The sequence below is a fragment of the Pristis pectinata genome, chromosome 10 (assembly GCF_009764475.1).
Source record: "Pristis pectinata isolate sPriPec2 chromosome 10, sPriPec2.1.pri, whole genome shotgun sequence".
Taxonomy (NCBI): Eukaryota; Metazoa; Chordata; class Chondrichthyes; order Rhinopristiformes; family Pristidae; genus Pristis; species Pristis pectinata.
Genome location: NC_067414.1, coordinates 87,776,501 through 87,803,568, shown reverse-complemented (window position 1 = coordinate 87,803,568; position 27,068 = coordinate 87,776,501). Strand labels below are relative to the sequence as shown.

Below are 27,068 nucleotides of genomic sequence, written 5' to 3'. Positions count from 1 at the left end.
TAAACCTCCGTCCTCTTGTGGCAACCATTTCAGCCCTGGGCAAAAGCCTCTGACTATCCACACGATCAAGGCCTCTTATCATCTTATACACCTCTATCAGGTCACCTCTCATCCTCCGTCGCTCCAAGGAGAAAAGGCCGAGTTCACTCAACCTGTTTTCATAAGGCATGCTCCCCAATGCAGGCAACATCCTTGTAAATCTCTTCTGCACCCTTTCTATGGCTTCCACATCCTTCCTGTAGTGATGTGACCAGAACTGAGCACAGAACTCCAAGTGGGATGTGACCAGGGTCCTATATAGCTGCAACATTACCTCTCGGCTCCTAAATTCAATTCCACAATTGATGAAAGACAATACACCATATGCCTTCTTAACCACAGAGTCAACCTGTGCAGCCGCTTTGAGCGTCCTATGGACTCGGACCCCAAGATCCCTCTGATCCTCCACACTGCCAAGAGTCTTACCATTAATACTATATTCTGCCATCATATTTGACCTACCAAAATGAAGCACTTCACACTTATCTGGGTTGAACTCCATCTGCCACTTCTCAGCCCAGTTTTGCATCCTATCTATGTCCCGCTGTAACCTCTGACTGCCCTCCACACTATCCACAACACCCCCAACCTTTGTGTCATCAGCAAACTTACTAATCCATCCCTCCACTTCCTCATCCAGGTCATTTATAAAAATCACAAAGATTAAGGGTCCCAGAACAGATCCCTGAGGTACACCACTGGTCACCGACCTCCATGCAGAATACAACCCGTCAACAACCACTCTTTGCCTTCTGTGGGCCAGCCAGTTCTAAATCCACAAAGCAATGTCCCCTTGGATCCCATGCCTCCTTACTTTCTCAATAAGCCTTGCATGGGGTACCTTACCAAATGCCTTGCTGAAATCCAAATACACTACATCTACTGCTTTTCCTTCATCAATGTGTTTAGTCACATCCTCAAAAAATTCAATCAGGTTCGTAAGGCAGGACCTGCCCTTGACAAAGCCATGCTGACTATTTTTAATCATATTATACCTCTCCAAATGTTCATAAATCCTGCCTCTCAGGATCTTCTCCATCAGCTTACCAACCACTGAAGTAAGACTCACTGGTCTATAATTTCCTGGGCTATCTCTACTCCCTTTCTTGAATAAAGGTAGGTAGAATAGGTAGAAAATGTTGAGTCTCTCCAAACAGGAAGACAAATGCTGGGAGGGTAACTGATTTACTCCACTATGGTCTCTTGGTGTTTTTATCCACAACTTCATTACTGCTGGGTAATAGTAGCACAGTCAGCTGCAAAATGGTAAATCACATAATTAAGCTATTGTCCTTCGGTGACATTTACAGCCTTCTGGGCTCAAATCCTAGCCATACCTCCTGTATTTTCAAACAGGAACTATCGGTAATGGATCCTTTGTTGCCAATCACAGTTCTTCCATATCCATTTGTCGATTCTTTACTTTCCCCCACACCATCCCCTTCTGTCTGCAACTAACATCGCATTTAATCTCTCCTACCACAGATCTTCCCTTCTGATCTTTCCTTGCCTCCCTCCTTTCTCTGGCTCTACTATTGATTAAGACCTATCAGATCTCTAAACGTTTCTAGTTTTGAAGAAAAGTTATTGAAATGAAGGGTTGGGGTAGAAACTTGCCTTTGGTTGTCAATGTTAAGTGCATTCCCAGGTATTGGTCGCAGTTACATTCTGCTCTGCATAATTGGATCTGTTGACTTTGATGCAACCAAATAGGAACAGGCAAGGAAGGAGGGACATAGACCAAGTGCAGGCAGATGGGACTAGTTTGGATTGGCATCAGGGTTGGCACAGACATCGTGGGCTGAAATGCCTGTTCATGTGCTGTACAGTTCTATGTCCTTCTAAACATGTGGGAATCAAGTACAACTGCCGGCATGCATTTACCACCGGTGACCAAAGACTAATTTGTCCCTCGTAACCTTGCTAGATCTGCTGAGCATCCCTTGCATTTTATTCGACTGAGGTGAGTTTCAGGGTATATGCATTTCACTTGCACAGGTGGTGCTATGATGTGACTAACCAGCCTGCAAACCTTGAAGAAGACTTAACAACCCTAGCAAGCTCCTGCTGCCTCACAAGATCACAAGACAAAGGAGCAGAAGTAGGGCACTCAGCCCATCGCGTATGCTCCACTACCTCACCATGAGCTAAACTATTCCCATCCAGCCCCAATTCCCAGCCTTTTCCCCATATCCCTTGATACCTTGACTAATTAGATACCCATCAATCTCCTCCTTAAACACCCCCAATGATCGGGCCTCCACAACTGTATGCGGCAATGAATTCCATATATCCACGACCCTCTGGCTAAAGAAATTTCTTCTCATTTCTGTTCTAAATGGGTACCCTCTAATTCTAACTCTGTGCCCTCTAGTCCTGGACTCACCCACCCGCCTGTAGCTCTGGAGGGTCTCTGTTGACCCCCTTACACGTGCAAACAAATTAGGCTCCACAGCTGTATGTGGCAACGAATTCCATATATCCACGACCCTCTGGCTAAAGAAATTTCTTCTCATTTCTGTTCTAAATGGGTACCCTCTAATTCTAACTCTGTGCCCTCTAGTCCTGGACTCACCCACCCGCCTGTAGCTCTGGAGGGTTTCTGTTGACCCCCTTACACATGCAAACAAATTAGGCGGGTTCAGCAAAAGAGTGATAACAGGAGCCAAACTTTCAACAAAAGGAAGGGGACACCAATCTCTAGATTTGATTGATGTGGGTCTTGCAAGATTATACATCAAACAAAAGGTAATCTCTCCAGCTAGCAATTTAACTTAAACCTTTGTAGTGATGCACATGGCTTCATTCCACCACCCCAGGCCACTTTTATCTGATTGCTCCATGCAGCAGTCAGCTGGCCACCAACAAAAGGATATTTATTTGATTTTGCTGAGTGTCATTTTATTAATCTCAGTGTGCAGCAAAAATATGAACAACACATGACAACGAGGTAATGAGACCGATGGGGCTGAAAAGAACTTATCAGGCAGAACATTGAGAAACAAAAACAATATTCCCTTCATCCCTCGCACAACCACTTCCCTACCCCCACCACCTTTAGAAACAACACCGCACTTTGGTGCCGGCAGTCTTAATTTACTTCAAACTCACTTGGATTAAGCAAAGTCCTACATAGTAATGGCACACTTCATTTCTGTGTGATTCTAATTTCAATTTGTTTTCAGTTTCAACTTCACATCAGTGCACACTAATTTAGTGTTGGCATTAGTTTAGCATTATCAACACACTTTCACTTTAGTAATGATACATTTTAAACCAGTGAACCAAATCTGGATTTTAACTGTGGGCTATGCAAATACTTATGATAGCATTTCTTTCATAAATGCCAAAGTGAATGACTTCACGCTTTCCCAAATTGTTCCCCCTCTGTCACATTCTTACCCAGTTATTCAAATCTGTCCAATCCCTTTGCAGATTCCTTCCTCACTCTATCACCCAGCCTGACACAGCCAGCAAACGTATGTATGTTGCCCTCAGTATTTTTTTGAAATCACTTAAACCGAATAATTATGGAGAATAATTAATTGCCATCGCCATGAAAATTGTTACAAATGAAAATTCAACTTTAAGTAAATTCTCCTACACAGTTTTAAAGCATTTTTCATGCTAGTAATAATTATAATAAAATATTTCATGGTATTCATTAATGACTGGATACACCACATATCCCATTAGTTAGGCAGGCACGATAGTGCAGCGGTTAGCGCAACGCTTTACAGCACCAGTGACCCGGGTTCAATTCCGGCCATTGTCTGTAAGGAGTTTGTACATTCTCCCCGTGTCTGCGTGGGTTTCCTCCAGGTGCTCCGGTTTCCTCCCACATTCCAAAGACGTACGGGTTAGGAAGTTGTGGGCATAGTATGTTGACGCCGGAAGCGTGGCGACACTTGCAGGCTGCCCCCAGAACACTCTATGCAAAAGATGCATTTCACTGTATGTTTCGATGTACATGTGACTAACAAAGAAATCTTAGATATCTTAAATATGGGTAGCATTAGGGTGATCATGCAATAAATTATGTAGAGTGAGATATAAGGGTTACTATAGAAAACAGTGTTTCTGATTTACAGACAGTTCCCAGGAACAGAATGCTTATGTAACCCAGGGACTGCATGTATTGGGCAAACTAATGGGGCTAAAGGCTGATAAATCCTCTGGCCTGGATGGATTGTATCTAGGATCCTAAAAAAAAGTGGTGATTGTGGATGCACTGATTATAATCTTCCAAAAATCTTCAGATCCTCCAGAAATGCCAAAGGATTGGAAAATGACAAAGTGACTCCCCTATTCAAAAAGGGACGGTGAAAATCAGGAAGGAATTAACTAAGGAATTACTAAGATCTATTACTAGAAAAATGTTAGTATTTATTATTAAGGATGTAATATCAGCACATTTAGAAAATCATAATCTAATCAGGCTTTGTGAAGGGGAGATTGGGTCTGATAAGCTTATTCAAAATTTTTTGAGGAAGTTTTGACCACTGTGGACAGAAGGGAACCAGTAGATGTATTGGATTTGGACTTCCAGAAACAGTACATGGTTAAAGGCAAGACTCTTAACAGTGTTGATGTGCAGAGGGATCTTGGGGTCCAAGTCCATAGCTCCCTGGAAGTGGCAACACAGATTGATATAGAGTGGTAAAGAAGGAATATGGCATGCTTGCCTTTATTAGCTGAAGACTTGAGGTCAAGAGTCAGGAAATAATGTTGCAGCTTTATAAAATTCTGGTTAGGCCACAGCTGGAGTATTGCATTCAGTTCTGGTTGCCCCCATTATAGGAAGAATGTGGAGGCTATGGATAGGATACAGAATGGGTTTACCAGGATGCCTTCTGGATTACAGGACAGGTGCTATAAGGAGGTTAGTTCAACTTGGGTTGTTTTCTCTGGAATGGTGGAGCCTAGTGGAAGACTTGATAGAAATTTGCAAGATTATGAGAGGCATAGATAGGGTAGACAGCTGGTATCTTTTGCCCAGGAGCAAAATGTCTAATACTAGAGGGCATGCATTTAAGGTGAGAGGGGGTAAGTTTAAAGATGTGCCGGGCAAGTTTATTTTACACAGAGAGTGGTGGGTGCCTGGAATGTGCTGCCAGGGGTGGGGGTGGAGGCAGATACAATAGAGACGTTCAAGAGGCTCTTAGCTGGGCACATGAATGTGCAGAGAATGAGGGATATGGACAATGTGTAGGCAGAAGGGATTAGTTTAGTTAGGCGTTTAATTAGTTCGGCACAACATCATGGGCCAAAGGGCCTGTTCCTGTGCTGTACTATGTTGGACAAGGTGCCCACATAAGATTAAATCACAAGAGCTCATGGTGTTGGAGATAACATATTGGCATGGATAGAGGATTGGCTATCAGGCAGAAAACAATAGGTAGGGATAAGGAGATCAATTTTAGATGACTATAACTCTTTACAGTACATATTAATGACTTGGAGGAAGGAAGCAAATGTATGCTTGCCAAATCTGCAGAGGAGGAATTTTGTGAGGAGGATACAAACAGTTACAGCAATACAGCAAGATATTGATAGGTTAGGTGTGTGGGGAAAAGGTTGGTAAATAGAGTATAATGTAGAAAATGTTAAATTGTTCACTTGGAAGAAAGGACAAAAGAGTATTATTTAAATTGAGAAAATTGCAGAAAGCTGCAACACAAAGGGATTTAGGGGTCTTTGTGTACGAAACACAAAAAGCTAGCACACAAGTGGGAATAGGGAAGGTTAGTGGAATGTTGGGCCTTATTTCAAGGAGGTTGGAGTATGAAAATAGGGAAGTCTTACTGTAACTTACTGTTACTGGGGCAGGCACGGTAGTGTAGCGGTTAGTTTAACACTATTACAGCGCCAGCGACCCGGGTTCAATTCCGGTCACTGTCTGTAAGGAGTTTGTACGTTCTCCCCGTGTCTGCGTGGGTTTCCTCTGGGTGTTCCAGCTTCCTCCCATTCCAAAGACGTACGGGTTAGGAAGTCGTGGGCATGCTATGTAGGCGCCGGAAGCGTGGCGACACTTGTGGGCTGCCCCCAGAACACTCTACGCAAAAGATGCATTTCACTGTGTGTTTCGATGTACATGTGACTAATAAAGATATCTTATCTTATCTTATCTTATAACTTTACAAGGCAATAGTGAGACCAGCTAAGACTACAGACATCTAGAATACAGTGAAGAATTTTGGTCCTCCTTTTTAAGGGAAGATATCATTTCACTGGAGTCAGTTCAAAGAAAAGTTCACCAGGATGATCCCAGGTGTGGAGAGAGACTAAACAGGTCTGTGTTCTTTGAGTTCAGAAGAATGAGGAGTGATCTTTTTGAAACATATGAGATCCTATGGGTAGCTGTCAAGATATTTTCACTAGTGGGAGAATCTCAAACAAGGAGACATAGTTTCAAGATAAGGGAATGGTCATTTAAAACCAAGGTTCACAAAAATTTCTTCTGGCAGAGGGTGAATCCCTGGTATTCTCTGCCCCACATAGTTGTGGAGGTTGGATCATTGGAAGTACTTACAGTGGAGGAGGATAATTTTTTGAAAGAGTGGGGGATTGACAGTGATGGGGATCTGGCAGGGAGGAAGATTTGAGGCCTGGGGTAGATCACCCAAGATAATTTTCAATGGTTGCTCCCAGTTTCTTGTGTTCTTAGAGGGGTGTGAGGAGGACTTTACAAGGTTGACTGGGCTGGAAGCAACTTTACTGTGTCTAATTTCATTGCCAAGGTCAATGCCAAGTGGCCAATATGGCTTTATGTGCCAGTCCTGATGAAGGGTCTCAACCTGAAACGTCAACTGTTCATTTCCCTCCATAGATGCTGCCTGACCTGCTGAGTTCTTCCAGCATTTTGTGTGTGTTGCTCCAGATTCCAGCATCTGCAGAATCTCTTGTGTCGTGGTTTTATTGTTTCTCTGTTCAAATCTAATGCAAATGGCACAACCGAGAAGGCATTTAAAACTCAACCACTCAGCCACATTGGTGGGTCTGAAGTCACAAGTAAGATTTCCTCCCCTTAGGGACATCAGTGAAACATTTTTTTGTGATCAGCAATACCAGTAAATGACTGGCTGAATCTCACCCTGAGTTTTCCGTACATTAATCAACACACTATACATGCTAAAATCTTACCAGCAGTTTCATGAATCCTGTTTTTGCGTTATAACTTTTTAAGTGACACCATACCAAATATCTCTTAAAAGTATAGACCTACTGCATCCATTCTTTCACGCTCTAAGACCAGATCGTAGACATTGAAATTGTAGTTGTTTTTGTTCATTTCAGGTGCATGGGTGACATAGGCAAGGCTTCATTTCCAAGCTGTGACCAGAATGTGGTACTGGAGGTGAAAGAAATGTATGAAAAAGTGGTTGTGGGGTCAGGGTGTTGTGGAAAATCGGTATTAATAGCAATCATCAATGATGTCAAACTTGTGACATGCAGCTAATCTGTAGTGCATTCTAATGCAACTCAGGATGACAATTGTGATTGCCCATTGTTTCAACAGTTGCTTATTTCTGAATGAGTAAAAGCACTTTAACAAATTATCTTAACATACATTACCACCAACCAACTCCCATCCCTCCCTTCAACCAACACGCACACTCATATATGTAGACACAAATTGGTTAATAAGACCCATGTAATTGCTGGGTTTCCCTATGAAGTTTTGTTCTTTGATGCCACCTTTGGTTCATACTTTATTAATTTGATCAGTCCAGTGACTCAGATGAATTCAGACTGTGGGTGTAGAACAATAGATAGAAATGAATGGAAACTTGATCACAACCACATCTCTGCAGCCTCCCCTGTTCAGTTTGACAGATGTAGGACAAGGGGCTTTCTTGAGGATGTGATAAGAGGACACTTAAAAGAAATCAAGATATTGCCAGGTAGAGACAATTGCATGAAAGGAAAATTGTCTTTGACAAATCTAAGAGTTTTTGAGGATGTTACTAACATCCTCAACAAGTAAATAAGGAGAAGAGTGGATACAGTAGGTCTACATTTTTAAGAGACATTTGGTAAGGTGTGACTTAAAAAGTTATAATGCAAAAACAGGATTGATGAAACTGCTGGTAAGATTTTAGCATTAGAGCGTGTTGATTAATGTACGGAAAACCCAGGGTGGGATCAGCCAGTCATTTACTGGTTGGCACTTTATTACTGGTGGGGTACTATGACGGTCAGTAGTAGACTCTGAGTTATTTACAATATATATTAATAACTAAGGGTCTGTAAAGTCTTCTAACATAAAGACTGATGCAAAATAACATATCTCCTCTGCCATTTCCCTGTTCTCCATAATGCTTTCCCCAGCCTCATTCTCTAAGGGGAAAATGTTCATCTGACCTTCTCTCTTGCTTTTCATGTACTGAACAGAATGCCTGTTGCCTGTTCTTATTTTCCACATTATTTTACCCTCATAGTTTACTCTCTCTCTCTCTCTCTATAATATATATATATTTTTTCTGGATTCTGAATTTATCCCAGTCTGAGTCAATGAAATTGCTCTGGTTCTGTAGGAACATATAGACCAGACTAGAAAATAACAGCAATTTCCTTAGTGAATTAGATTTATTACACAAATCAAGTAATGCTTATAATAAATGAGTGGACTAATGATTTTGTTATATAAGTGGCAGGAAACAAAATTTAATTTGAAGTGTTAGCTGATGTCAAGAAGTAAGATCTGAAACCACGTCATTCCTTTTATCTTTGCAGTATGAAGTGTCCTAAAAAACCTTCCACTCACTCTACCAAGCAATGTATGGGCTGAACCAATACTCTTCCTTCAAACATAAAATTTGTCCTATGAGGAGGATTATGCGCACTGGGTTTACACTCCCCACAGGGCTTGGAAGAATGTGAGAAGATCTCACTGTAATGTTCAATTTTTTTTTACAGGGCGCATTGGAGTAAATGTGGGGATAATGTTCCTCCTGGCTGGGATGTTTACAATCAAGGGTCACAGCCTCACAATAAGGGAGGTGGCCAAAACATTAGAATTCCCTACCCAAGATGCCTGTGGTGGCTGAGTCGCTAATTATGCTCATTATAAAGATTGAGAGATTTTCAGAGATTTAGGAAATCAATAGTACAGGAAAGTACACTGAGGTAAAAGATCAGCTGTTGGTCTGACTGGTTGACATAACATGCATGTTTATTGTTCCCCATTTGTTTGTCTTTACAGGCTGCCCCTGGGTTATGAAGCCCAACCTATGGACACCCCTACATACGATCCAGCTCCCATAATATTAGTTAAGTTGAAGGTCCGACGTACGTACGTACGTTCGTTCCTATGAATGGCAGAACTAGTTTCTTCTCTCTCTCTCTCTCTCCACTTTTAGTAATTGTTCTTTCTTATCAGTCATTTGGATGCCTTTCATTACAATCCTGTGGAGGTGTGGTTACCATACTGAGTGATTTTTCTGTACTTTCTGACTTAGGGACAAAAATCAAGTTATGTATGTCTGTAAAGGTGGAACCCATTTGTTACCCGGGGACTTAGAAGACAACTCTTTTGAACCTTTTCTCCCTTTATTTTCCTGTAATCTTGCTCTCCCTCTTCTGCTGGTGATCTTGTGGCTCAGAGAGCAGATGCACAAATCCCCAGCCTGTCGCAATGGTGGACGTTGTGACTGGCTGCACCTTCTCCATTTCCCTCTCCTCCCTAATTCAACTGAACTCACCACAGGCTGCAGCAGCCACCTCCCCTGCTTGATGTGGTTCAGACTGGGAACTGAACAAACTGTGTTATCAGCCCTCCACAGTGCAGCAAAGGGCACCACACAATGCCACAATGCTAACTTGTATCTTTTTTTGTTTTGCTGCTGCATGATCATTGAGTCCAGAGATTGCAACGAGAAATGAACAAGAATTAAGGTGAAAGTTTAGCTTGCAGAAACATCTGAGACAATTGCAGTTCAGTTGCTTTGTCCCTAACCAATGATGTGCTTTGCTAAATGTGACAACCATGCCATCTCTCGGGCTGTTCTTGAAAGAGTATATAATGCTTAAATTCATACATTTTTACCAACTAACATGGAAACGTGGACAACATCTTGTTCCCAATTCTTATTAACAGTTACTGTGCACAGGTTACATTCCCACTGTACATGGAACCAATGTAAATCTGTGCTGAAATCCCAAGTTACAATTTTATTCTTCTTTTAAATGTTTTATATTCTCTCCAAGGGACAAAGGTAGGGTTACTATCAATGCTATGTAACACCCTTGCTCTTCTTGGAGTACTTTCGGCTCCCTCATTGGGGATTGTTTCCAAGGATGCTAACTAGTTTCAAGTATTTCATTCATATGGCCACAATTCACATTGGTCTCAACACAAGGACCTGCAGCTAATGTCCTGTGTGGTTCAGTGGGTAGCACTTTTGCCTCTGAGTTAGAAAGTTGTGGATTCGTGTACCACTCGTGAAATTTGAGCGCAAAAGCTTATCCTGACATACATAATACAGTATTGACAGAATGATGTGTCTTCTGTTGGATGAGGTGCTACACTGAGACAACATCTGCACTATTATGAAGGGCAGGAGAGTTACCCCCAGTGTCCCATCCAATGATTATCTTTCAGTCAGCATCACATCCTCTGGTCAACATCAAGTTGCCGTTTATGGGAAATGGCTGGGCATGAATTACCTGCAGCATTTCTTACAGTGTGACAGTGACTACACTTCGCTTTATGAACATCCAACTGAACAATTTTTGTCAACACCCCTGGTTCTTTGGGCGTGTGTCTTTGATTTATAAAGCTATATTTTGCTGTGACATATAGCAACCCACTCTCCATTCAGACACATACATTGTACCAAAGTTCTCACAGTGCATTTCACTCAGCCTTCTCAATTTACAAAATGTCACTTCGAGCACTTATCCCTTATGTACAGTCGAGGGATGACTGTACATCTCAGAAGCCCTCTATTTTCTGCAGAGGACATGCTCAGACTCTTTTTTACAGGTTCACAGATTTTAAAGCATTAGGCTTGCAAGGATGGCTGGAACAAAGCAAGAAGTATTGAACCGTACAGGTGACATGAGAAGTTGGAGGAAACAAGATTAGCCCATTAGTGAGGGATTGAGAGAATCAAAGTACAAGTGCCAAACGACATATTGAGTGTCCGAAAGCAAGATTCCCTCAACTCCAAGGCTGAACCCTCCCACGTGCATGTCACTGGACGATTCAAGTCTACCACTGCTCTCACCTGTGTTCTTCCTTATAAAAACTGTGTATAAATTGTTTAATTTATGTTTTTCTTGTGAATGCTGCTTATGTGATGCTATGTGCCTGTGATGCTGCTGTAAGTTTTTCATTGCACCTGTGCATACATGTACTTGTGCATATGACAATAAACTCGACCTTGACTTTGACTCACATGGTGAGTTAGTTACAGCCAAAGGGAAATTAACAATTTGTGAAAAAGGAAAGTGGTCACCATTTTCCGAATTTAGGGAAGGCATAAGCTGCTCAGTGCTTCGGTAATTTTATGCCACGTCAGCCATGTTTCTCAATTGCATTACTCACATATATTCTAATCAATATTTTTTTTGAGTACCTAAAATTAACATCCCGAATAAACCAAAATTTAACCAAAATAAAGACAATCCCCTCCAGAAATGAAAAAGATTTTCACTGTATCTGCACCTCACCGTACTTGGGCACGTGACAATAAACTTGACTTGATTTTAAATAAGTCATCATGTCCTAATGTCACAAAGGTCACAGGATGGTTCCATCTATTTGGGTGTTAATAAAACTTAAGGCTGTCTACAAAAATATTGAATCACTCTGGACGCAGCTGAAGTGAATTCCCCTCCAGCCTTATTTCCCTACCTTAACTTGAATTTAGTACTTGCAAATACTCCAGATACCATGTGAATTATGCAGTAGCTGTTAATTTTCATATTCTCCAGCGCTGACTCTAATCCAGTAAATGTACTCAGGGAGAAGGCACAGGGCTGGGGATCTACCACGTGACAATGGCTTATATCAGACACACAGCCTTGCTCCTTTATAAGTATAAAAAATTACCTACCATTGATCTTCAAGAGAGCCCACTACTACCTTGTTCTGGAAAACCCTTTCCTTGCACTCCTGCCACTCTACTGGTCTTCCTTTCCCCTCTTCTCACCTCCACCAGTCTTTCCCAGACCCACCCCACTTCACTCTGGCAATGCACAGTTCAGCCTCTGGAATAAATTATTCTTTCTTTGGTGCAACTAAGCACAAACCTACAACAGATCGAGATGAGACCCGGGGACATGGAAACTTACAGCATGAGGATCCCTGTCTCTGCAAGAGCCTTCAGCAGTGACGATAGTGGCTTTCAAGAGGCTCTTAGACAGACACATGAATATGCAGGGAATGGAGGGATGTGGATCATGTGCAGGCAGAAGGGATCAGTTTAATTTGGCATCATGGTCGGCACAGATATTGTGGGCCAAAGGGCCTCTTCCTGTGCTATGTTCTGTGACCTCCAATTGAGCCAAGCTGATACAATATTATCCAGTGGAGCAGAGGTTTAAACTGGGAAGGATTAAATTTAAAACCATTAGTACAGGAATATATAAAATATAGGTCATCTATTTATATTTTCACTGAATAATGGGAAATGTTGAACACTGGTTTTAAAAAAATCCCAGAGCAACATATAATTGAGCTTCAGCCCTCAGATAACTGTTTCTTACTGAGCATCAATACATCTATAGTTGTAAAACAGTGAATTCTCTGACAGAGTGCTACATTGCAACAGCTCAGTCGATGTTCAGAGAAATCTGAACCCCCCCCCCCCCGAAACAAAGCTATTACCTTTACAAAGCACGAGAATTGCTGAGATAAATGATAGAAACAGTAACAGTGTGATTGCAGATTGTTACGTTGTTGTTACATTGTTTCTGGAAGGGGGTATAAGAGTAACATCAGCCACACATGTTGCAGTGTGATGACCCCTGATGATCCTTTGTATCTTTCTCGTTGCATTGCCAATCCTTACTGTCAGCCAAAAGGAAATCTGGCAACAGCTTCGCACTGTGCTACTGACGCCGATTCAAAGTCACAGCACCAATCCAGGAGCAAAAGTGGGAGGAGAAGTAAAATAAATCCAAGAAGCCAAAACATAAATAACAAAATCACAGAAAGGTTACAGCATGGAAACAGCCCATTCAGACTATACAGTCCATGTCAGCTCTACGTATTTGCAATCCAGCTAGTCGCATTTCCCATAGCCCTGCAATTTTTTTTCTTTAAAGTATTTTTCCAGTTCCCTTTCGACAGCCACACTTGAATCTGCCTCTACTGCTCCCCCATGGCAGTGTGTCCTACACATTTGCATGAGAAGGTCTTTCCTGAAGTCTCTCTTGGTTCTTTGGCCAATCACCTTCATTCATCACCTGTTGACACTTCCTCCAGTGGAAATTGTTCCCCTCAATTCTCTCTGCCTATACACTTCATGACATTAAATAGCTCTATCAAATCCCCTTTATCAACCTCCTCTGCTCCAAGAAGAACAACCCCAGCTTCTCCAGTCTATCCACATCACAAAAGTCCCTCATCCTTGGAACTATTTTCGGAAACCTCTTCTCACACCCTCTCCAATTCTTTCCTAAAGTATGGCGTGCAGAACTGAATCAGAATTAGATTTATTATCGCTGACCTATATCTCATGAAATTTGTTGTTTTGCAACAGCAGTAAAGTGCAAAGACATAAAATTACTATAAATTACAAAATTAAATAAATAGTGCAAAAAGAAGAAATAACGAGGCTGTGTTCATGGGTTCATGGGCTGTTCGGAAATCTGATGGCAGAGGCAAAGAAGTTGTTTAAGATAAGATTTCTTTATTAGTCACATGTATATCGAAACACACAGTGAAATGCAGCTTTTGTGTAGAGTGGTCTGGGGGCAGCCCACAAGTGTCGCCACGCTTCCGGCGCCAACATAGCATGCCCACAACTTCCTGACCTGTACGTCTTTGGAATGTGGGAGGAAACCAGAGCATCGGGAGGGAACGCACGCAGAGAGAACGTACAAACTCCTTACAGACAGCGGCCTGAATTGAACCCGGGTCGCTGGCATTGTAATAGCATTGCGCTAACCGCTACACTACCGTGCCTGAGTCATTGAGTGTGGGACTGGACACAATACTCCAGTTATGGCTAAACCAGTGTTTTATACAGGTTCTTCATGACTTCCATGTTCTTGAACTATATGTCCAGGATCCTATGTATATTTTTGACTTCCTTCTCAGTCTGCCATGAATAAATTATGCACGTATACCACAAAGATCTCTCTGTTTCTGCAGCCCTTTTAGATTTGTGCCATCTGGAATGTAGAAAGACATAGAAGAACAGAATAAAGTATGTGAGGATGTTCAAGACGATTTGGTTTCACATAATTTCAAATGAGCTGTTTCATCCAGTCCGGTTTTGAAATGCAGATCTTTATCAGTTAGCTACCGAGATGCAAATGGCAGTGGTCTCTGATATCTATGACTAAATAAGCTGACTACAATATGATTGCTTTGTTGAAATTACAATTTCCCCTACAATTCCCCTCAGCACCCAAGAGCATGTAGCATTCAGTAAGAAACACAAGGAAGTTAATGAGTGACAAAACAAATAATACCATTAAAATGTAGGGAAAGAAATTCTTTGTTTTTGTAAGGGTCTTAAAACGGTGTAGTGGATCACCACAATGCAAAACATGAGAAATTAAGAATGGTCAAATGGAAAAACAGAAGCACAGGAAGAAATCCAGACAGAGAGAAAAAATTTAAAAAGAAAAGCTGGAGACTAATTAAAACACAGTGGGGAAGAAAAAAAGTCCTGAGTCTTTAACTGCCCTATCAACTGCAACAAGCTTTAGACAGAATGACCAAGTAGTTCATCCATTTCAGTCAAGTCCTCATCATCGCAAAGCCAGCCATTCATTTCACTCCACTATATCAAGAAATAGAGTCATACAGCAATACAGCAGGGATACAGGCCCTTCAGCCCAACGAGTCCATGCCGACCACAGTACCCACCCAGCTAGTCCCAATTTCCTGCGATTGGCCCATATCCCTCCAGGCCCTCCCCTCCATGTACCTATCCAAGTTCTTCTTAAGTGATACCATTGTACCTGCCTCAACCACTTCCTCTGGCAGCTCATTCCATATACTCACCACCCTCTGCGTGAAAAAGTTGCCCCTCAGGTCCCTTTTAAATCTTTCCGCTCTCACCCTAAATTTATGCCCCCTAGTTTTTGAGTTCACTACCCTGGGGAAAAGACTGTTACCATCCACCTTTTCCATGCTTCTGATAATTTTAAACACTTCCATAAGGTCACTCCTCATTCTCCTACGTTTAAAGGAATAAAGACCCAGCCTGGCCAACCTCTCCCTATAACTCAGGCCCTCTAGTCCTGGCAACATCCTCGTAAATCTTCTCTGCACTCTTTCCAGTTTAACCACGTCTTTCCTATAACAGGGTGACCAAAACTGTACACAGTACTCCAAGTGCGGCCTCACCAACAACTTATACAACTGCAACATAATGTCCCAACTTCTATACTCAATGACTGATGAAGGCCAGTGTGCTAAACACCTTTTTCACCACCCTGTACACATGTGACACCACTTTCAATAGCCGAGTCCAGTGGATACAGCAAAGGCCAAAAGACTGGACAACATGCCTCCTACAGTACTGAAGACTTGCTTTCCAAAACTAGACATGCCTTCAGCCAAACTTCTTTCAGCTACAACATTGAGAGTCAGCATGGGTAGTCAACATGGCTTTGTGCATGGCTTTGATGAGGTGACCGAGAACGCTGATGAGGGCAGGGCAGAAGACGTGGTCTATATGGACTTCAGTAAAGCCATTGATAAGGTTCCACATGGTAGGCTGCTCGGAATGTTGGATTGCATGAAACCCAGGGAGAGCGGGCTAATTGGATACACAGTTGGCTTGATGGTAGAAAGCAGAGGGTGATGGTGGAAGATTTTTCTTGGACTGGAAGCCCGTGACTAGTGGTGTGCCTCAGGGGTTGGTGCTGGGCCCATTGCTGTTTGTCATCTATATCAATGATTTGGATAAGAATGTACGAGGCATGGTTAGTAAGCATGCAGATGACACTAAAATAGGTGGTGTAGTGGACAATGAAGAAGGTTATCAAAAATTACAGGGGAATCTTGACCAGCTGAGTAAGTGGGATGAGGAATGGCAAATGGTGTTTAATTCAGATAAGTGTGAGGTGTTGCATTTTGGAAAGTCAAGTCTAAGTAGGACTTTCACAGTGAACGGCAGGGCCCTGGAGAGTGATGTAGAACAGAGAGACCTTGGAGTACAAGTACACGGTTCACTGAAAGTGGAGTCACAGGTAGACAGGGTGGTGAAGAAGGCTTTGGGCACACTGACCTTTATAGGTCAGGGCATTTGGGGCATTGAGTATACAAGCTGAGAGTTCATGGTGCAGTTGTACAGGGCGCACTTGCAGAATTGTGTACAGTTTTGGTCAACCTGCTATAGGAAAGATGCTACTAAACTGGAAAGAGTACAGAAGAGATTTAGAAGGATGCTGCCATGACTTGAGGGACTGAGTTACAGGGAAAGGTTGAACAGGCTAGGGCTTTATTCCTTAGAGCATAGGAGACTGAGAGGTGATCTTATAGAGGCGTATAAAATCATGGGGGGCATAGATAGGGTGAATGCACTCAGTCTTTTTTCCCAGAGTTGGGGAATCAAGAACCAGAAGGCATAGGTTTAAGGTGAGAGGGGAAAGATTTACGAGGAACTTGAGAAGCAACTTTTTTACACAAAGGGTGGTATCTATGTGGAATGAGCTGCCAAATGAAGTGGTTGAGGCAGGTACAATAACAGCTTTTAGAAGACACTTGGGGAGGAAAGGTTTAGAAGGTTATGGATCAAACGCTGGCAAATGGGACTAGCTTGGATGGGGCATCTTGATTGGAATGGACCCGTTGTGCTGAAGGGCCTGTTTCCGTGCTGTATGACTCTATGATGGGTCCAACCATCTGGAAAGCTGCCCAGGGGTGGTCTGTCCACAAAAGACCGATCAAGTCCAACCTATTTAACTACCGCTGCATCAGTTTATCCCTGCTCATCAACAAACTAGTGGATGGTGTTGTCGACAATCTTTCAAATGGCAATGCCCATCTTGGGATCTGCCAGGACTATCCAGTTCAGACCTCATTACAGCTTTGGTCTAGACATGGGGGAGAGAAAGGACCAAATATTAGGTGAACATGATTCACCTTGATGTCAAGGCAGTGTTTGACCTTCAAGGAGCCCTAGTAAAATTAAACTCAATGGGAATCGAGGAGAAAGTGATGCACTGGCCAGTTATAATTCGCCACGGTTGGATTTCAATCTTCTCAGCCATAGGAAGTTGCAGCAGAATCTCCTCGGGGTCGCGTCCTTAGCCTCCTATCACTAGCTTCTTCATCAATGATATTCGTTCCTTCATTGAGTCAGAAGTGGAAATGTTTGTAGATGATTGCATGATGTTCAATTCCATTTGCATGGTCTTACGTAACAAAGCAATCCTTGCCTGTGCAACATTAGGCACAGGCTTAAGTGACCTGCCACATGCACAGGCAATGACCTCCTCCAAGTAAGTCTAACTGCCTTCCCTTGATATTCAAAGGCATTACCATTGCTGAAAGCTCACCAGCGCCTCTACTTCCTCAGGAGGCTAAAGAAATTTGGTCTGTCCCCTTTGACTCTCACCAACTTTTACAGATGCACCATAGAAAGCATCCTATCTGGATGTGTCACGGCTTGGTACGGCAACTGCTCTGCCCAGGACCGCAAGAAACTGCAGGGAGTTGTGGACGCAGCCCAGCGCATCATGGACACCAGCCTCCCCTCCTTGGACTCTGTCTTTACCTCTCGTCGTCTTGGTTAAGCAGCCAGCATAATCAAAGACCCCACCCACCCAGGACATTCTCTCTTCTCCTCTTCCATCGGGCAGAAGATACAGGTGCCTGACGGCACGTACCACCAGACTTAAGGACAGCTTCTACCCCACTGTGATAAGACTATTGAACAGTTCCTTTATTCAATGAGATGGACTATGACCTCACAATCTACCTTGTTGTGACCTTGCACCTTATTGCACTGCACTTTCTCTGTAGCTGTGACACTTTACTCTGTACTGTTATTGTTTTTACCTGTACTACATCAATGCACTTTGTACTAACTCAATGCGACTGCACTGTGTAATGATTTGACCTGTACAATCAGTTTGTAAGACAAGCTTTGCACTGTAACACGGTACAAGTGACAATAATAAACCAATACCAATACCAATACTAAAATACCATCAGCATCCTGGGGTTTACCATTCACCAGAAACCTAACAGGACCAGCCACATAACTGTGACTGTAAGGCCTGGTGTACTGTGTTAAGTGACTCACCTCCTGACTCACCAACATCTTTCCACAATGTAGAAGGTGCAAGTCAGGACTTTCCTGAATGAATGCTAATCCAACAACACTTGAGAATCTGGACACCATCCAGGAGCAACTCCTTTGGACAACTTCTTCACACAGAGGGTGGTGTGTATATGGAACAAGCTGCCAGAGAAAGTGGTTGGGGCAGGTACAATAACAACATCTGAAAGACACTTGGACAGGTACATGGATAGGAAAGGTTTAGAGGAATATGGACCAAAAGCAGGCAAATGGGACTAGCTTAGGTGGGAATCTCGGTCGGCACGGATGAATTGGGCTGAAAGGCCTGTTTCCGGGTTGTATTACTCTATGACAAAAAAATCTTATCTACCACAATAAACACTGCCTCACTTCAGCACCAGCACACTACAGGTACAGGGTCCACCATCTATAAAATGCACTGCAGCCAATTGTCAAGGATCCTTCAGCATCACCTCCCAGATCCAAGACCTCCAGAACCAGAGTAGCATGTGCAATGGCAACACCACCTAACAGGCTTGTTTTCAGGTCACACACCAACCCAAATTGGAATCCTATTCCAAATGTGTCATCCACACTAGGTCAAAATCCTTACCCAACAGAAATATAGAAGTACCCTTCACCACAAGGACTGTGATGGTTCATAAAGGGAGCTCACCATTAACTTCTCATGGTCATCCAGCAATCACTTTACCTGCGATGCCCAAGTCACAGGAATGAATGAAATACAAGGTAAGTTGTGGAGTCGCATTAACACAAAAGTAGCAGGTAGATTCAACATTCACAGAGACAGAGGTAGAGATTAACAGTGTCACAGAGACAAGGAATGCAGAAGAGTAAGAATGAAAACATGGCTAAAGAATGAGAGAATGATATCTTTTGAAAATCATAAGAACATGAAGTGATTTGGTGAATCAAATTGTGTTCGAATACAATTTGGAACCACAGCTCTTCCCGATAAATAGCAGCTTTATTTAATCAAAGCCAACTAAATGCAACCCTTTCTTTTACAAAATATTTACAATATGTGAGCTCCAGATTTCTGTCTGTTACATATACTCACAAGATTCTTATATTTAGTTTTGTTGACTTTATGGTTTATATAACTCTTTATATTTATGTCAATCAAACAAACTTATTTTGTAACAACCAAAAATAGTGGTATTTAACAAATGCCAGTGAATAGTGTATCAAAAATAACAAACCATGAATCAGTAGTCTCCACGTCACCTGTTAAAACATGTGTTAGCTAAAAGAGAAATGGTGGCTTAGAAAACAAATCCACTACATCATTGACTTGAAAGGTTGAAACCATTTCTCTCTCCATAGAGGGATAGTTGGTGTTTTGGGTCAAGGCCCTGCATCGTTCCATATCCCTTTGCCTCCATGGATGCTGCCTGATCCGCTGAGTTCCTCCAGCAGCTCGTTTTTTTTTGCTCCAGATCCCAGCATCTGCAGTCTCCTGTGTCTCTGTCCCTCAGCACAGAAACTGCCCGAAGCTGCTGAGTATTTCCAGCGTTTTCTGTTTTTTATTCTGCAGGGAAGACAGCTGAGCCCTGGACCCATGCAGCAGTCGTGGGGCTGAGATGATTGGCCTTCAACAATCACCACCATTTTTCTTTGCAGAAGGGAGGATACCAGCCGGTGAAGCAATTCACCCAACCATGTCACCCGTGTCTGTTTCCCATTGACTTGCCTTATTGAAGCTCCTCAATGTCACACTGGATCTAATGTAACCAAGTGCTGTCACTCTCACGTCCACAATGAATACAGTTCTTTTCTCGTTTAATATTCTGGCTCTCACTTTGTCCCAGAATCATTTTCTTACGCCAATGTTAAAAACCAGAGTAACCACTAATACTGGGACAATCAGCCTAGTGATTCATAGAATCACTGAATCGTGGAAATGCATTTTACAGGGACCAGCATGGTAGTGTAGTGGTTAGTGTAATGCTATTACAGTGCCGGCGATCAGGGTTCAATTCCCACCGCTGTCTGTAAGGAGTTTGGACGTTCTCCCCGTGACTGCATGGGTTTCTTTCAGGTGCTCCGGTTTCCTCCTACATTCCAAAGACGTACAGGTTAGTAGGTTAACACGGGTGTAATTGGGTGGCGTGGGCTCGTTGGGCCAGAAGGGCCTGGTACTGTGCTGTATAAATAAAGTTTAAAAAAAGTTTTAGGAAGGAGGACATTAGGCCCATCATCGCCACACAGGCCAAAAATGGACCACTTCAGTTACTGATGATTCTTAGCCGCAGGTCTGTAGTCCTGTGGCTTCCCAAGTGCTCAGCTAGGCACTTTTTAAATGCGATGAGGGGTTCTGCCCCAAACACCACTTCAGGACCACCATCATCACCCCCCTGCACCCCCCTCCCCTCCACCCCATCCACCTCAAACTACTCTTTGGATGAAAAATATTTCCTCAACCTTCTAATTCCGCCACTGTTTCGTGTGGGGAAGATCCTGCCTCACTAATTAGACTGAATTTTTTGAGGAGATAAAGAAGATTGATGAAGGCAAGGCAGTGGATGTTGTCTACATAGACTTTAGGCTGGACCAGAAGGTTACGTACATGGGATCCAAGCAGAGCTGGATCCAAAATTGGCTTGGTGGTAGGAAACAGAGGGTAGTTATGGAAGGATGATTTTATGATTGGAAGTCTGTGAGCAGTGGTGTACTACAGGGATCAGTGCTGGGACCGTTGCTTCTTGATATATATTAATGGCTTGGATATGAATATAGGAGGTATGATTGGTAAATTTGCGGATGACACGGAAATTGATGGTGTTGTGGAAGGAGGTTGACTGAGGCTACAGCAGGATATAGATCAGCAGAACATTGGCAGGTGGAATTTAATCCCAACAAGTGTGAGATGATGCATTTTGAGAATTCAAATAGGGATGGGACGCATACAGTAAATGGTGGAGCTCTGAGGATGTTGATGAACAGAGAGGACTTGGGGTCCAAGTCCATAGTTCCCTGAAAGTGGCAACACAAGCTGGTGAAGAAGACATATGGCTGGGCTTCAGAGGTCAGGGCATAAAATATAAAAGTTGGGATATCATGTTGCAACTTTACAAATTACAGGTTAGAGTGCACTTGGAGTATTGTGTAGAGTTCTGCTTACCACACTGTAGGAAGGATAGATTATATTGGAGAGAGTGCAGAGGAGATTCACCAGGACGTTGCTTGGTTTGGAGGAGTTTTGTTATAAGGAGAGATTGGATAGGCTGGGCTTCTTTTCCTTAGAGTGAAGAAGGCTGAAGGGGTGACCTGATAGAACTACATTAAATTATGAGAGGTATCGATAGAGTAGTCAAGAATCTTTTTCCCTTGGTGTCAAGATCAAGAGATTAAGATGAGAGGGAGGAGATTTAAAGATGATCTGAGGGGAGAGTTTTCCATACAGTTGTTGACATCTGGAATGCGCTGCTACAGGTGGTAGTGGAGGCAGCTATAATCACTACATTTAAGAGGTATTTAGACAGCCTCTTGAATAGGAAAGGCATAGAAGGATACAGACCAAATGTTGTGTAGATAGGCAAAACTGTCAGCATGGATGAGGTGGGCTGAAGGACCCATTTCTGTGCTGCACTACTCTATGACTCAATAAGGATTTAACAAATCGATTTCCCCTCATTATCATTGTTGCTCCTATTTATTCTATCTAAGCTCCTCAGTTTTATAGACAAGTAAATCTCTCCTTAGTTTCCTTTGTTCCAAAGAAAACAGCCTCAATCTAGTCTCTTCAGCCCTGACAACATCCTCAGGAGCCTCTTCTGCACCCTCACTTGTGTCATAACATCCTTCTTCAAGTGAAGCCAGCCAGAACAATGCATAATGACGAGCCAATGTCTCATATATTTCCAGCACGAGTTCAAACAAGTCCTTTGCTATTATGGTCCAATCAACTCATTCAAAATACTTTCAGGTAACACATTCATTTGACATTTTTATTTCACAGCGATTGAATTTTTTAATGTGGAATACAAGGTCTTAAACAAAAAAAAAATTACATTATGTACAAGAACATGTTGTTTTCTCAAAGTACTATTTACTCCTTCACCAAATTTATAATTCAAGTTGTCCAAAACGAGCCCTCCCTGGATTTGCCTCATTGCTTTATGAGGTAATTTTGTTGGTTTATGTACACTTACTTTTTATTAAAAATTGCGTGACTCACTAATACTGTATACCTAGCAAACACCAGCTTGTCTGCACACCCACATCTACATTGATTTTTAAGTGGGATATTTACATCTGAGTGGGTGCTTTGTGGAAGGATATTGATGGGAACATGGTGATAAATGGAGTTCCTTCCTTTTAATCCACCCCCTACACTGCCAGATCACAGCACACCTCAACTGCAAACATGACCCCCTCTTCAAGGTTCAACTCAACATAACTGAATCCCATTCTGAATGTAAATCCCAATCTTCTGACCCCTGCTCCACAAGCAGGGAATCTTGCTATTACTCATTAAAATCCCCACTCAGCTGCTCACTGTGCACCTGGCACCTGCTGCAATCCTTCAGCCCTTCAGTCCTCGCTGTGGCACAGAAGGAGACCATTCAGTCCATCGAGTCCATGCTAGCTCCCAGTACGGACTAATCTAGTCAGGCCCTTTATTCTGCCCCTTCTACATAGCCCTTCAAACTGCCTATCCAATTCCCTTTGGAGAGCCCCGAACAATTCCGTTTACCCCGCCTTTAAACTCAGGTTGCAACCACTCACTGCATAACAAAAGTATGTTTTCACATTTCCTTGTAATTTTTGCCCAAGACTTTAAATCCAAGCTCCTTGGCCCCACAACCCTGTGTTAATGGCAAAAGTTTCCTTCTATTTACTATCTAAACCAGTCATGACCTTGCACCCTGTAAGCTTTCCCAGGGGTCAATTTAGTCCAAACTTGGCATTTACCTCAGCAAGCCCTGGATCCTTCCTCAAAATTCCAAGTTCTGAATACATGGACATCAAGATATCTGCACTCAGCTACAGCCGCAAGCCTCAAGTGCTATATCTCTATTCTGCTGCTCAGTTGGTTACACCTTGGAGTAACTGGCCTGCTAGGTCCCCTGGATTCTCAGCACCAGCTACAGTCTAGTTCCGGGGCAGGATATCATACTCTAGGTCTGAAATGTACTTCTGAAATCAACTGCTGGAGCTCATTCTGACCTCCAACAGAACTACTTTCTCCGCCCCAGCAAGTTCCTGGACCTTGAACCTCATGGAGATGTTTCCAACAAAACATGCTCCTATACTCCCCACTTTAAACAGCTCTGGATTTCACACACCACCATAATTGTCTCTGAACTTGAACAATTTATGGATGTTCCTTGTCAATTCCACTGTATCCCTGTCAACTTTATCTCCTGACAGGACTTCTGACTTTCCCTCTAATTGGCTCTTCTCTCTTACCCATCCACTACCATGATATTTACGTCCTAATATTTTCTATATAACCAAGCCTATGTAATCAGACTTCCTTGTATACATACCCATTGTTCTGCTATCCCATGCCTTGCCCCACATTTCCATCTTTTATTTTCTCTTAACCCTCTTCCCTATTGTTGACATTTTTCAGTACTCCCCTCTGTTGCAACCTGCCCTCCGAACCCCTTGACAAATTCTTCGGCATTGCTGATCTGCAGACCAGGCCTGTAGATCAACTATCACTGCCACCTCCTTCCAGACTCTCCCGATCATTTGTGAACGAGGCCCTTGCTCACTGTGGATCGTTACATTGACACAGCCTCAACAGACATCCAGCTGGGCAATGATGACACCTCCCCCTAGGTAAAGCCTCTCCACCTCTCTTTACATTTCACCACTTGCCCAACCAAGAGGGCCAAAGTTCCAGAATGGGTCTTTTAACTTGATACATCTTTGTGCATCTCACCTTGCTCCTCTCATCTATTTAAAATATTTATTCTCTGCTACTCACCCATGTACAATAAAGATGTTCCCAGCAAGATACCTCCACAGTATCCCTCCCTCTGCACTGCACAACTACCCTCAACTTGGTGACTTCAACCTGCCTCACAATTCATCTTGCTCTCTCTCCCTTGAGTTGTCTTCATCCTCACCTCTCCATGCCTTCTCTGACCTCACCAGCTCATTAAGATTCAGACCTGCCTTTGTCACTTCCCTTTTCCCCAAGCCCAAGGTCAAACTTCTGCTAATGTTCCCCAATGATCTAGCCTTTTTCATCTACCTCCCCTTGTCTCCTCTTCGAACTAATTTTGACCACATAAACTGTTCCCCCAATCCTCTCTGCACTAAATTACTCAACAACTAATTTCCCTTCCTGTTCACTCGTTTGCTGATATTCTCGCTGGTTCCTTCTCCTCAGTTACTCTTCCTCTCCCAGTCTCTCTCTCCAAATAAATAACCCAAGCTCTCCCACTAGACCACCATCCTCCCAACCTTGCCATCAATTTTCTCCCATCCTTGTGATTTACCAACATCCAAGTCCTCCCCTAAGTCCTTGAACATCCAGTGACAATCCATATCCTATTTTTATTGATCCTTTTTATACTTTTCTGGAACCCCTTGCTGAATCACTCCATTTCAACCTTTCAATCACCTCATGCAACCCAATGACAAACTTTGTGCTGTTCCTCTGTGTTAAAGGTATTCCAATAAAACATTTCATTTTACATTTCCACTGCTGCCTGCTGCACTAGTCCAATGTTGTAGATCCCAGAAGCTGTCACCTGGGTCCTCCAGAACCTGCTGGTTGTGGATTCTAGAACCTCCCTATCCAGGTTTTCCAGAACCTTATGATGTCAGCCCTCGCTGCCCCAGTTCTTCAAACCCCTATTCTCCATTCTCATTCCCAATCCCAATACCATCTGTTCCTTTTCCCTACCTCACATCTCAAATCCCAGAACCATATCCAATGTTGATAGTACAGGTCTTCCCCAGGTTATGGCAGAGTTCTGCTCCTAAGAACTCTTCGTAACCCAAACCGCTCGCAAGTCGGCAATGAGGCCGCGAACCGAGTTCCCACACAGCAGAAGATGCCTGCAGCCGGCATATCCATCCCGCTGGTCTCTCAAACGCTCATTCATGTGCACAGGCTTTACATAAGTCAGGCATTCGTAAGCGTGGGGAGGACCTGCAGTGTCATTCGTAATACAACCTGTATTGCATCCCTCATTATAAAAACCTCTATTCACTGCCAGCAACACCACAGGTGAGTGTTGGTTGTTGAAATTAGGGGATGTATATACACCTCACTGCACATGCTCCAAACCTTCATGTCTTTACCATGAATTGATCTCCACCTCTTGACCACAATGTTCCTTGTTGGGGTGCTTCTAGTTAACCTTCACAATGGGACAACGGGACAAAACCTGCTGGGAGAAGCTGGCAGTTCTGCACCCATCCACCAGCAGTTAACCTCTGTGAACATCAGGAAGTACAGGAATCCCACATCAGCGCACAAACCTACTGGCCAAGCTCAGGAGGCGAGCTCTGTCATGAGATTCCTCATGGCCCAGTGGCAGAGTATGATCTTGAAGTCTTTCTCACAGCCACACCAGGCAACCTGCCTGTTGAATCTGAGTCTGGAAGAATGATAATTATAAAGCAATTTATATTTTTCTTTAAATTAATTGAGCTTGTTTTCACGATTCATGTTCTTAACTGTTTATGTATTTTAGGTCAATGTTAGTTTTTCAAATTTTTTAAATAGGTTTTAATTTTTTTATTTGATCTTAAATGACTTATGAATGTTTCTGAATGTCAGTAACATTAGAGATATTGATTAGTCTTGACACTTTGACAGCTGGCAAAGCTGGAGTGTTTCATCAACTTTAAATTTCTCTCATCCTTTTCCATGCATGCGACTCGTTCTGCTCCACCCAAGTGCCAGCGCAATGTCGCACAAGGCCATGCTACTATGCTGAGCCTTGACATTTATGATCAGGTTGGTAGGTTGACAGAGGTAGATCTGCAAAATGCAAGCCCATAGTTTTGCAATTTGTCAAAAGACAAATGGCTTCTGGCAGCCAGTTCTGTTTCAGATACCACAGGGTACTAGAGAGAGCTTCCCTCCTCCAGCATCATGGAACCTTTCACATTGCCTAAGGTGGTGAATAAAGGCCTCGGCTTGAAGACGACACCGTCAACAATGCATCACTTTCTCAGTGTGCATTAAAGCCTAGAATTTGTGCTCAAATCTTTGGACTATTGGGACAAAAAGTACATTGGATGTAGCAGTGGTGAAATGCATTTTGAAAATCAAAACAAAAACTGCAGGTGCTGGAAATCTTAAATAACAGCAGAAAATGGAAACACCCAGCAGGTCAGGTGGCATCCATGGAGGGAGAAGTTGAGTTAATGTTCTGAGTTTTCTGCAGTACAACGTTCAAGCACAAAGGTTAACTGTACTTTCTGCGGATGCTGTCTTACCTGCTGAGTGAAATGTTCTTCCCTCAGTTCTGGTTCCAAAACCTAACCACGTCTTGTTAACACACTTTGGAAGAGAATAGACATAATTGACTCACCATACCACCAGTGCACTCGCGACAATCCTGCAAACAAGCTAGATTTTCCCAGGTGCTGTAA

At 42.9% G+C, this 27,068-nt stretch overlaps 1 protein-coding gene across 1 annotated transcript in view; it reads right to left on the bottom strand.

Moving 5' to 3' along the window:
* Positions 1–27,068, bottom strand: part of acoxl (acyl-CoA oxidase-like) — a 331,885-nt gene that overhangs the window by 136,833 nt on the left and 167,984 nt on the right. The window contains 1 exon segment of the mRNA XM_052024328.1: positions 27,008–27,067. Coding sequence (XP_051880288.1) covers positions 27,008–27,067 — 60 coding nt within the window.